At 42.6% G+C, this 13,382-nt stretch overlaps 1 protein-coding gene across 6 annotated transcripts in view; it reads right to left on the minus strand.

Annotated features, from left to right (window-relative positions):
* Nucleotides 1-13,382, minus strand: part of DPP8 (dipeptidyl-peptidase 8) — an 80,089-nt gene that overhangs the window by 19,451 nt on the left and 47,256 nt on the right. For all 6 annotated transcript variants that reach the window (XM_011968220.1, XM_011968196.1, XM_011968215.1 and 3 more), the window contains 3 exons: nt 9,515-9,594; nt 2,127-2,279; nt 1,734-1,869 (listed from right to left, as the gene is read on the minus strand). In XM_011968220.1, the coding sequence (XP_011823610.1) occupies nt 1,734-1,869; nt 2,127-2,279; nt 9,515-9,594 (369 nt within the window). The remainder of the gene's footprint in view (nt 1-1,733; nt 1,870-2,126; nt 2,280-9,514; nt 9,595-13,382) is intronic.

Genomic DNA, 13,382 nt, shown 5'->3' on the forward strand with positions numbered 1-13,382 from the left:
GATTCTCCTGCCTCAGCCTCCCAAGTAGCTGGGACTACAGGTGCCCACCACCACGCCCAGCTAGTTTTTGTATTTTTAGTAGAAGTGGGGTTTCACCATGTTGCCCAGGTTGCTCTTGAACTCCTGATATCAAATGACCTACCCACCTCAGCCTCCCAAAGTGCTGGGATTATAGGCATGAGCCACCATGCTTGGCCTAATTTCTTAATCCCTTAGCAGAAATAGTGAATTAGTAAAAATACTAGAAAAAAAGATTGGGGATTAAAGTGAATTAGAGGATACATAAAACCAGTCCATTCTTTTTTTTTTTTTTTTTTTTTGAGACGGAGTCTTGCTCCATTGTCCAGGCTGGAAAGCAGTGGCGCAATTTCAGCTTACCGCAACCTCTGCATCCTGGGTTCAGCAATTCTCTTGCCTCAGCCTCCTGAGTAGCTGGGACTACAGGCGTGTACCACCATGCCCGGCTAATTCTATTTTTTTTTTTTTTTTTGAGACGGAGTCTCGCTCTGTCACCCAGGTTGGAGTGCAGTGGCCGGATTTCAGCTCACTGTAAGCTCCGCCTCCCAGGTTTATGCCATTCTCCTGCCTCAGCCTCCCGAGTAGCTGGGACTACAGGCGCCTGCCACCTCACCCGGCTAGCTTTTTCTATTTTTTTTAGTAGAGACGGGGTTTCACCGTGTTAGCCAGGATGGTCTCGATCTCCTGACCTCGTGATCCGCCTGTCTCGGCCTCCCAAAGTGCTGGGATTACAGGCTTGAGCCACCATGCCCAGCCAATTCTTTGTATTTTTTAATAGAGACAGGGTTTCACCGTGTTAGCCAGGATAGTCTCGATCTCCTGACCTTGTTATCCGCCCACCTCGGCCTCCCAAAATGCTAGGATTATCGGTGTGAGCCACCACGCCCAGCCCAGTCCATTCTTTATGTTTAAGAAATCAAACATTTTAAACAGATAATTCAGTGTTTCTCTCATTCCAGAGACAGCAAGTGTTCTTTTATTAAGATGGCCATTACAAGTGCTTCAAAAGTTTAAGAAAGCTATCAGCTGGTTATTCTCCAAAGCTGCAGCTTCCTTGCTCAAAGAGTCTTACCAGTTCAGAATACTATTATCTTCAAGTTCATTTGTTTACCTGAGAAATCATCAAAATTTGTGAATAAACTGTTTCCCAGCTGATACCTTGACTATTTTAATCTTATTTTCTTTTTTTTTTTTGAGACAACGTCTTGCTTTGTCACCCAGGCTGCAGTTCAGTGGTGTTATCTTAGCTCACTGCAACCTCCGCCTCCTGGCTTCAAGTGATTCTCATGCCTCAGCCTCCCGAGTAGCTGGGACAACAGGCACACAGCACCACGCCCAGCTAATTTTTGTATTTTTAGTGGAGACGGGGTTTTACCGTGTTGGCCAGGCTGGTCCCAAACTCCTGACCTCAAGTGATCCACCCTCCTCGGTCTCCCAAAATGTAGGGATTACAGGCGTGAGTCACTGCACCTGGCCTTAATCTTATTTTCAAAAAGGCCTTCCAGACTTGCTCCTGCTTGGAGTGAGAAGTAACCCATCTTATTCAGCAGTTAACAGAACAGGAGAAGTGGGATCTATCAGGAGCTCGGCAACTCAGGGACAGGAAGTGGTGAGAGATGGGAAGACTTGTTCAGGAAATGTGAAAATATGACACAAGTTTAGTGTACTAACATATTAATCCTACTTAACGTCAGGATCGGGGCAAAAAAGAATACCTGCTGAATCCAAAATGGTGGCCCAAAATTCCTTTGTTTTGCAAGTTAGATCATCTTCAGAACTTGATAGCTTGTAAAGGGACACACAGTGTGGATTCTTCTGGTTACTATACTTACTTATAAAGAAGTCACAATGCTAGGGAAAGAAGAAACAATTACATTTTTCCTTAGGGAGGCAGAAAAGGTTATCTGCTGTTATATCTGCACTAATGATATAGCAGGAGTATTATAAGAGACTATTTATATACATAAACAATGTTGAAGTTAAGCTTTTTAAAGCTTTTCCTTAGAGAATTAGGCTTTTGCAGGCCAATTTCACATCATTCAAAAGGAGTATTACATAAGCAGAGAGTTTTAATATGACACAAAACCCTTTTTAAACAAACTTAATACCTGACTGATGCAGCAAGAATGTGAATAGCCACGGTCAGTCAGCCTTGTCACCTCTCCAGGATTTACGTAACTGACTACGTACAGATGATGCTCTAAAGGAGAGTCTTTGGTGCCTTCAAAATATACCAGCCTTCTGACTTCATCAACTTGGATCTGACAAGATAACAACAATAACAAAATCAGGGCTAACATGACCTTGGCAAAGCTAACCCCCAATTTTATTTAGAATCACTTGAGTCACTTCCTGACTTATGCCTTTTTTTCCTTTTTTTTTTTTTTTTCTGCCACTATTAATAAACCTGAGTTAATTTTGCTTATTTATTTATTTATTTTTTAAAGAGTTGAAGTCTCACCTCTGCTACCCAGGCTGGAATGCAATGATGCGATCACGGCTCACTACAGCTTCAAAATCCGAGGCTGAAGCTATACTCTCATCCCAGCCTCCTGAGTAGCTACAAGCATACACTACCATGCCCAGCTAATTTTCTAAATGTTTTTAAAGAGATGGGGCCTCACTATGTTGCCCAAGCTGGTCTTAAACCCATGGCCTCAAGCAATCCTCCTGCCTCAGCCTCCTAAAGTGTTGGGATTACAGACATGAGCCACCATGCCTGGCTGTTCATGACTTATAGCTAAGAATAGGTCCTGCCCTGAAGGAAAAAGGACACCTGAGTTACACACTGTATAGTTTCCCATCTGGTCAGAATGTGTGTTTTTCTTAAAATACAAGAATTATTTCCTTAAAATAACAACTCTTTATAGGGGAAAAAAATACTCTGCTATATTGCAGCTATAGCTATAACAAGATTATAACTAATCTTGTTAAACAGATTACTAAGCCCCACCAACAAAGTTTGATTCAGGATGTCAGAGGTGGGCCCAAGAATGTGCCTTTCTTTCTTTCTTTCTTTCTTTCTTTCTTTTTTTTGTTTGAGACCAAGTTTCGCTCTTGTTGCCCAGGCTGGAGTGCAGTGGCGCGATCTCGGCTCACTGCAACCTCTGCCTCCTGGGTTCAAGCGATTCTCCTGCCTCAGCCCACCAAGTAGCTATAGCTGCAATACAGGTCAATCATTCATACATACTTGAAAGTCTAATTTTACTATCTTGTACATTTATTAGTTACTGTTATATTATTCTAGGCTGTACTTTTTTGGTCTTTTGCACAAATTTGCAAAAGTGTTTTTTCTACTGGGTTGTGGAATAATGAAACTAAATCACAGTTTCAATACTGGTGTAGTTTACAAATAAACATGGATAAGATCTTTTAAGTCTTCATTCAGAACTCAAAAAACCGCAAGTAAACTCAATAGCTGAATTCACTTAATATTCTTCTCAAATTACAGTATGATTTCAATAAATGGCTTTCTTTTATTGTTCCTGTAAATCTTCTACCAGCCAACTCAAACAACGTTTAAGAAAATTTTTGGCCAGATGTGGTGGCTTGCACCTGTAATCCCGGCACTTTGGGAGGCTGAAGTGAGAGGATTGTTTGAGCTTAGGAGTTTGAGACCAGTCTGGGCAAAATAGGGAGACCCCAATTCTACAAAAAATGAAAAAATTAGCTGGGCATGGTGATGCATCCCTTTAGTCCCAGCTACTTTGAAGGCTGAAGTGGAAGGACCACTTGAGCCCAGAATTTGAAGCTGCAGCGAACCATGATCATGCCAATGCACTCCAGCCTGGGCAACAGAGCAAGACCTTATCTCAAAAAAAAAAAAAAAAAGCAAATTTTTTACACAGCAATGAAAACACAGATATATTTCTAAAAGTAAGTTATTTTTAAATGTCTTTCCCCCTCCAGGAAGCTGTCTCTTCATCACTAAACATATTTTTAGCATGCATAAATAGAAATCAACACAGTTGGGATTAAGTAGGCCCATATGACATACACAGAAAGCATACAAATGATAGGAAACAAATATTCATGAAACTTTACAAGTATGTGTTAATCTTTGCAAAAGATCAGGACTCTTTCTGTTTTGACCTAGCAGATGGGAGTCAGGCCTTTCAAAACTAAAAAAATAACCAGTCAATTCCTCACCACCATCGACAGTGGTTTTCCTGTTACTACTTAACATCCAACAGAAGTATCATAATTGGGTGGGGGGCTTGTTAAACAGATTACTAAGCCCCACCAACAAAGTTTGATTCAGGATATCAGAGGTGGGCCCAAGAATGTGTATTTCTTTTTTTCTTTCTTTTTTTTTTTTGAGACCAAGTTTCGCTCTTGTTGCCCAGGCTGGAGTGCAGTGGCGCCATCTTGGCTCACTACAACCTCTGCCTCCTGGGTTCAAGCGATTCTCCTGCCTCAGCCTCCCAAGTAGCTGGGATTACAGGCATATGTGCCACCACACACGGCTAATTTTATATTTTCAGTAGAGACGGGGTTTCACCATGTTGGCCAGGCTGGTCTCGAACTCCTGACCTCAGATGATCCGCCCGCCTTGGCCTCCCAAAGTGCTGGGATTACAGGCGTAAGCCACTGTGCCTAGCCAAGAATGTGCATTTCTAATAAGTTCCCAGGTGATGCTGACGCTTTGCACTGGTCCAGCACTTTGAGAACCACCCACAACAATAAAAAGCTCACAGGTGGCTGGGCGCAGTGGCCCATGCCTGTAATCCCAAAACTTTGCAAGGTGGAGGCAGCAGGTCACTTGAGGTCAAGAGTTCGAGACCAGCCTAGCTAACATAGTGAAACCCTGTCTCTACTAAAAATACAAAAATTAGCTGGGCATGGTGGCATGCACCTGTAATCCCAGCTACTCAGGAGGCTGAGACAGGAGAATCGCTTGAACCCAGGAGGCAGAGGTTGCAGTGAGCCAAGATCGCACCATTGCACTCCAGCCTGGGCAACAAGAGCAAAACTCAGTCTCAAAAAAAAAAAAAAAATTACAAAAATTAGCCAAGTGTGGTGGCAGGTGCCCATAATCCCAGCTACTCGGGAGGCTGAGGCATGAGAATTCCTTGAACCCAGGAGGTGGAGGTTGCAGTGGGCTGAGATCGCACCACTGCACTCCAGCCTGGGTGACAGAGCGAGACTCCATCCCAAAAAAGAAAAAGCTCATAGGCTTAAAAGTCTTAAAGCTTTACCCAATTACTGCCATTAGAAATCTTTGGGTGGGTGGCCAGGTGCGGTGGCTCACACCTGTAATCCCAGCACTTTGGGAGTCCAAGGCAAGAGGATCCCCTGAGGTCAGGAGTTCGAGACCAGCTTGGCCAACATGGTAAAACCCCGTCTCTACTAAAAATACAAAAATTAGCTGGGCATAGTGGTGGGCGCCTGTAATACCAGCAACTCAAGAGACTGAAGCAGGAGAATCACTTGAACCCAGGAGGCGGAGGTTAAAATGAGCTGAGATCACACTATTGCACTCCAGCCTGTGCAACAGAGTGAAATTCCGTCTCAAAAAAAAAAAACAACTTTGGGTGGGAACAGACTTGTAAAAGCAGAGAAGGAAAAAGATAACTTAAGTCAAAAAACAAATCAAGAACAGAGGGAAAGGGCCAGGCACGGTGGCTCACGCCTGTAATCCCAGTACTTTGGGAGGCTGAGGTGGGCAGATTGCTTGAGCTCACAAGTTTGAGGCCAGCCTGGCTAACATGGTGAAATCCCGTCTCTACTAAAAATACAAAAATTAGCCGGGCGTGGTGGCAGGTGCCTGTAATCCCAGCTAGTCAGGGGGCCGAGGCAGGAGAATCGCTTGAACCTGGGAGGTGGAGATTGCCGTGAGCTGACTTCGCACCATCGCACTCTAGCCTGGAGGACAAGAGTAAGACTTGTCTCCAAACAAAGAAACACAAAAAAAGAATAGAAGGAAGGAAAGGCCAGGTGCGGTGGCTCACGCCTGAAATCCTGGCACTCTGGGAGGTCAAAGTGGGTGGATCACCTGAGGTCAGGGGTTGAAGACCATCCTGGCCAACATGGCGAAACCCTGTCTCTACTAAAAATACAAAAATTAGGCGGGCATGGTGGTGTATGCCTGTAATCCCAGCTACTTGGGAGGCTGAAGCAGCAATGCTTGAACCCAGGAGGCAGAAGTTGCAGTAAGCCGAGATCATGTCACTATACTCCAACCTGGGCGACAGAGTGAGATTCCATCTCAAAAAAAAAAGAGGCAAAATAGAGAAGACAGAAAAACAGACTAACGTATCAATGTATCATAAGCAAACATGACATGAAAGAAAACTGATAAACGTAGTGGCAAGTAGTAGATGTTTAGCTGGCTCAAATAAGGATCAGATGTATGCAATTACAATTATTGGGGTTCCCTCAACATTATGTAATGACTCTTATCCTTCAACCATCACATAGCATGAAATTTACATCAGTGTAGTTTTCTGTTTTCAGAACCTAGAATTCCACAATAAGAGTTTTTTCTCAGATGACAGTAACATCCAAGGTCCTTCAACAGAAAAAAATATTTGGAAACAAAAATAAAACCCAAAAATTTATTTGGATATATAACAAGAAGGCCACGTGAGGATCTCAGTGGAAATGAGACTTTAAAGGTCCATCTTGATACCCTGAAATGTTTGTTGTTGCTGCTGTTTTGAGGCAGGTATCATTCTGACACCCAGGCTATAGTACAGTAGTACAGTATTGTGGTCACAGCTCAATGCAGCCTCAACCTCCCAGGCTAAAGCAATCCTCCCCACTCAGCCTCCTTAGTTACTGGGACTACAGGCATGCACCACCATCACCAGCCTGACTTTTTTTTTTTTTTTTTTTTTTTTGGTAGAGATGGAGTCTGCCTATGTTACCCAGGCTGACCTCAAACTCCTGGGCTAAAGCCATCCTCTTGCCTTGGCCTCCCAAAGTGCTGCAATTACAGGTATGCCCCACCATGCCTGTCTAATTTAAAAATTTTCTTTGCAGAGACAGAGTCTCACTATGTTGTCCAAGCTGGTATCAAATTCCTGGGCATAAGTGATCCCCCAACATTGACCTCCCAAAGTGTTGGAACTATAAGTTTGAGCTACCATGCCCAGCAGATACTCTAAAATTTTTACTAACAAAAACAAACCTGGGATCTGGATCTTCATTATGTCTCCTTAATCACTTTAGAAACTACAAGTGATTTTTACAGTAGTCAGTAAACATAATCCTTCAATAAATATTCCTGTCAATTTGAGGAAACCACACTTAGGCCTTCACTAAATCTTGGCAGCATACCTCAACTGTATGTGTCACACACATACAGGATGGAGTCCCTAGGCATCTCATGAATATGATCATCCAAGTGACAGCTGCAACAAATGCAAGGTACTTCAAAAAGGCAATTTTTTTTTCTTTAAAGAATTCACTGAATTGGTACTGAGAATAAAACAGAGGGTAGACGTCCTTCCTTTTCCCTATCAATCTAAGTAAGCTCTGTATAAACGCCCATCACTCTTTGCAGGTGGTGGATTAAAATTTAAATTTGTGGGGTAAGATAAACAGATGAATGAAAGACAATCACTACTTCAGAAGAAGTAAATGCAATTTATTTATTTATTTATTTATTTATTTTTGAGACAGAGTATCACTCTTTCAGCCAGGCTGTAGTGCAGTGATATGATCATAATTCATTTGCAGCCTGGACTTCCTGCACTCAAGCGATTCTCCTGCCTCAGCCTCCCAACTAGCTAGGACTACAGGTGTGCATCACCATGCCCAGCTAATTTTTTTTTTTTTTTATTTTTGGCAGAGACAGGGTCTTATATGTTGCCCAAACTGTTACTGAACTCTTGGCCTCAAGCAATTCTCCAGCCTTCATCTCCCAAAGGGCTGGATTACAGGTGTGTGCCACTGTGCCCAGGCAGTAAATGCAATTTATAATGTAGATACAAGTAGTCTGTAATAGATTTTTAAGTCACTTTTCAAACCATATGCTAACTTACAACTTTTGCTAGGCTCTAAAACTATGAATATGTCCCTTTCTCATCAATGAGCAACAATACATTTTAAAATGGTGGGCTTGGCCAGGCGTGGTGGTTCACACGTGTAACCTCAGCACTTTGGGAGGCCGAGGCGGCGAAATGCTTTAGCTCAGGAGTTTGAGACCAGCCTGGGCAACATGGCGGAACCCTGTCTACAAAAAATACAAAAATTAGCTGGGTGTGGTGGTGTGTGCCTGTAGTCTCAGCTACTTGGGGGGCTGAGGTGGGAGGATGGCTTGAGCCCAGGAGGCAGAGGTTGTAGTGAGCCAAGATTGTGTCACTGCACTCCAGCCTAGGCAACAAAGTCAGACCCTGTCTCAAAAAAGAAAAGAAAATGGTGAGCAGGACACGGTGGCTCACGCCTGGGAGGTGGCAAGGTGGGAGGATCCTTTGAGCCTGGGAGTTCAAGACCAGCATGGCCAACATGGCGAAATCCTGTCTCTCCTAAAAATACAAAAATTAGCCGGGCATGGTGGTGTATGCCTGTAATCCCAGCTACTCGGGAGGCTGAAGCAGCAGAATTGCTTGAACCAAGGAGGTGGAAGTTGCAGTAAGCCAAGATCATGCCACTGCACTCCAACCTGGGCTACAGAGTGAGACTCCATCTCAAAAAAAAAAAAAAAGAAAAAGAAAATAGAGAAGAGAGAAAGACAAACTAATGTATCACAAGTACACATGACATGAAAGAAAACTGATAAACGTAGGGGCAAGTAGTAGATGTTTAGGCTTAGTAGATGTTTAGGTTTGAGACCAGCCCAGTCAATATATGAGAGACCCTATCTCTACCAAAAATTTAAAAATTAGCTTGTGGTGGTGTACACCCGTAGTCCCAGCTACTCCAGGGGCTGAAGTGGGTGGATCGTCAGCCTGGGAGGTTGAGACTGCAGTGAGCCATGATTGTGCCCTGCACTACAGCCAGGGTGACAGAGCAAGACCCTGTCTCACAAAAAAGAAAAGAAAATAACCTTTAGGAACACATCTATAAAAGGGCTATAAAATAAATGAGATTTATAATTTAAACTAAGATTATTTCTTTTCAACAATGTGAGTAATTTTAGGCCCTAACTTAGTATTTTAAAAATACTGGGGTTGGCTGGGCACAGTGGCTCACGCCCTGTAAAGTGAGGCCGAGGTGGGCAGATCACGAGGTCAAGAGTTTGAGACCAGCCTGACCAACATGGTGAAACTCCGTCTCTACTAAAAATACAAAAAAGTTAGCCGGGTGTGGTGGCACCTGCCTGTAATCCCAGCTACTTGGGAGGCAGAGGCAGGAGAACTGCTTGAACCCGGGAGGCGGAAGTTGCAGTGAGCCGAGATCAACCCATTCATTGCACTCCAGCTCTGGGCGACAGAGCAAGACTCTGTCTCGGAAAAAAAAATACCGGGGTCATATTAAATTACACTCATTTTCAGCACTGCATTCACACAGTAATACTGACCAAACATATCAGTAGAATAAAATAACATACATTAGATCCATGCCGGCCAAGAACTTCCCATTCACCACTGGTAATTGCTATCTCCTCTTTGATAGGACACTTGAAATCACCTGAAGATAAATATAATTATAATTCAGTACATTATACCAGACTATTAGCAAATGAAACAATTAAGAACAGTACTCTAAGCTCTTTTTTCCAAAAAGTTATGTTTGGAGTAATAAAAATGTTTTTGAACTAGACAGAGGTTACACAGCATTGTGAATGTACTAAATGCCACTGCACTGCTTATTTTTATTTTTTATTTTTTTGGAGACAGAGTCTCACTCTGTTCCTGAGGCTGGAGTGCAGCAGCATGATCACAGCTCACTGCAGCCTTCGCCTCTTAGGCTCAAGCTTTCCTCCTACCTCAGCCTCCTGAGTAGCTAGGACTAGACACCACTAAACCCAGCAAATTATTATTTTTGGTAGCAATGAGGTCTCACTATATTGCCCACACTGGTCTTGAACTGCTGGCCTAAAGCCCTCCCGCCTTGGCCTCTCAAAATACTGGGATTACAGGCATGGGCCTGAATTGTTTATTTTTATATGGTTAACTTAATGTTTTATGAATTTCACTTCAATAAAAAAAACTCTACAGTTAAAAAAAAATCCAAGTTATGAGTCTTTACAATAATTGGAATAATAATGGAATGATCTATTTAGATAATGCAAAAATAGCAAAAGAGATTTTTTGGCAAAGCCAGAAGAAAACTCAAAAGCACCTGTATTCTTGAACCTTTGGTTAGACAAACAAAGAAGTCTAATGGATTGACAAAGCATTTCTTTTCTTTTTGTTTTTTTTTCCATAACTTGTTTCTGTTGATTTCTTTTTTTCTTTTTGTAAAACTTTCCCAAGATATTTTCAGATTTAAAAATAAATAAAGTCAGTGTTAAAGGTGCTGGTCAGCCTTCTTACTTGTACCCTTGTACCTTAGACACTGGGGTAAAAAAGGAGGTCCAGGGCAATGCAGTGATATTTCTGCCAGGATACTCCCCCCAACCCCAAACTCAGTAGTTAGTTGAAAGTATGACATTTACAGGCTAGAGAGACCCAAATACCTCTATTCCACCCCAGTGCTAGGTGGAAGTTGGGTCGGCTGCTGCCCCGAGCCAGCTTTATCTTCTGAGTGTGGGCTTTGGAGGAACAGGAGAACTGGCTCTTGGCCACTGTAAGGCATACAGCTTTGCCACTCAAATATATGTTATTATGGCATTCAGGGAGCCAGGGTCCAGAGCTGCAGGGCTGGAGTCCCTGTCTCACTCCCACAAAGACCATCACACGACTGGCCATAAAGGCATTAAAACCAGCCTGGTGCAATCCATCCCCAGGCACTGAGTTAGGACTGGCTTGACTCCCTGGCACTTCTGAGGTAGCCATATCAGCTATTTCAATAAGGCATTTCTTCTAAAAGTGCAACAAACTACTTTAAAACCCACAAAAGAAAATGTTTAATACAATTGTTCTTCATTTGCCAAACAATTACCCAGGTAAGTGTTTACCATAGTAAATGTCAACATGTCCCATTCGTTTTGTTTTTGTTTTCTTCCTGTTCTGCTCTGTCGCCCAGGCTATAGTGCAGTGGCATGATCACAGCTCATTGCAGCCTTGACCTCCCCAGGCTCAGGTGATCCTCCCATCTCAACCTCCCAAGTAGCTAGGACTACAGGCTCATGCCACCACACTTGGTTAGTTTTTTTTTTTTTTTGTCTTTTTTTGTAGAGACAGGGTTTTGCCATGTTGCCTAGGCTAGTCTCAAACTCCTGGACTCAAACAATCTGCCTGCCTCAGCCTCCCAAAGTGTTGAGATTATAGGCGTGAGCCACCACACCCAGCATTCATTTGTTTTTATGAGCGTTTGTCTTGACAAGGCTCTCTCAGTGGCCTATAGGAACAGCTTAAAAAGGGAAAATCATTTCTCTTTTCCTCACTGCTTGTATCTATTGCTGTGGGGAGTGACAGCTGATGAAAGGCCTAGGAGGAGAGACAGTACTAGTGACTTTCCTAGGCTTTCACGTAAGTTTTTTAAAAAATTGTAAACTCAAGGAGCACAAAAAAATTAAAAAATCAATTTAGTACTTTAAATACTATAGACAGAAATTACAAGATTAACATAGATAAATACTGTTTTACATTACAGCTCTTAAGAAAGCAAAGAGGAGGAAGAAGGAAATGAAGTAGATATGAAGGTAAAGGAGGATGACTTGCAGCAAGAAAGACTAAGATGGCTATTATTTAAAAAGCAGAATATAACAAGTATCCAGAATGTAGACAAATTAAAACCCTGTGCACTGTTAGTGGGAATGTAAAATGAGGCAGCGGTAGCCACGACCATTGGTGTTTCAATGATGTAGCTCCTATGGAAAACAGTATGGTAGCCCCTCAAAAAACTGAAAATAGAATTACCGTATGATCCAGAAATTCCACTTTTGAGTACATACCCAAAAGAACTGAAAGCAGAGACAGGAGCAGATACTTGTACACCCATGTCCACAGCAGCATTATTCACAATAGCCAAAAGGTGGAACCAATCCCCCAGTGCCGATGAACAGATAAACAAAACATGGTATATACGTACAACGAAATCTTACTCAGCCCTAAAAAGGAAGGAAATCCTGACATGCACTACAAAATGGATGAAACTTGAGGGTATTATGCTAAGTAAATAAGCCAGTCAAAAAAAGGACAAAAACTGTATGACTCCACTTAAATAAGACATCTAGAGCAGTTACATTCACAGAGACAGAAAGTGGCTGCCAGAGGCTGGGGGTAAGGGGGTAATAGAAAGTGACTGTTTAATGGGTAGTTTCAGTTTTGGAAGATGAAAAAAATTCTGGAGACTGATGGTGGTGATGGTTGCATAATATGAACATAATCAGCTGGGTGCGGTGGCTCACGCTTGTAATCCCAGCATTTTGGGAGGCCAAGGCTGGTGAATCACATGAGGTCAGGAGTTTGAGACCAGCTCGGCCAACATAGTGAAACCCTGTCTCTACTAAAAATACAAAAATTAGCCAGGTATGGTGGCGCACGCCTGTAATTCCAGCTACTCAGGAGGCTGAGGTAGAAGAATTGCTTGAACCTGGGAGGCTGAGGTTGCAGTGAGCTGAGATAGCACCACTGCACTCCAGCCTGGGTGACAGAGTGAGACTCTGTCTCAAAAAAATAAATTAATTAATTAAAAAAATATATAAATATACTCAATGTCACTAAACTATACCCTTAAAAATGGAAAAATGGTCACAATGCTAAATCTTGTTACGTACATTTTTCCACAAAAATTTTTTTTTTTTTTTTTTGAGAGGGAGTCTCCTGCTTGTCACCAAGGCTGGAGTGCAGTGGCGCGATCTCAGCTCACTGCAAGCTCTGCCACCCGGGTTCACGCCATTCTCCTGCCTCAGCCTCCTGAGTAGACGGGACTACAGGCGCCTGCCACCATGCCCACCTTTTTTTTTTTTTTTTTTGTATTTTTAGTAGACACAGGGTTTCACCGTGTTAGCCAGGATGGTCTCGATCTCCTGACCTTGTGATCCACCCGCCTTGGCCTCCTAAAGTGCTGAGATTACAGGCATGAGCCACCACGCTCGGCCCTCTTCCACAATTTTTAAAAAGGGCCATGCTGAATCTGTTAAGTTACAAATGGAGTTAAGCATACAACATAACTTACCATAAAGTGCCCCCTATTCTAAAACAAACTATATTATTACAGTTGAGAACTGTAACTTGGTTTTAGGAAAACCCAGGAAAAGTGTTCTATGTACCCATTCACTTTTTCTACGCTTATGCATCCATTCTGAATCATATTTTCCAGATGAAAAACCACCACTTAAGGAAAACCACCTTTTTTTTTTTTTTTTT

The sequence above is a fragment of the Mandrillus leucophaeus genome, unplaced genomic scaffold (assembly GCF_000951045.1).
Source record: "Mandrillus leucophaeus isolate KB7577 unplaced genomic scaffold, Mleu.le_1.0 Scaffold12, whole genome shotgun sequence".
Taxonomy (NCBI): domain Eukaryota; kingdom Metazoa; phylum Chordata; class Mammalia; order Primates; family Cercopithecidae; genus Mandrillus; species Mandrillus leucophaeus.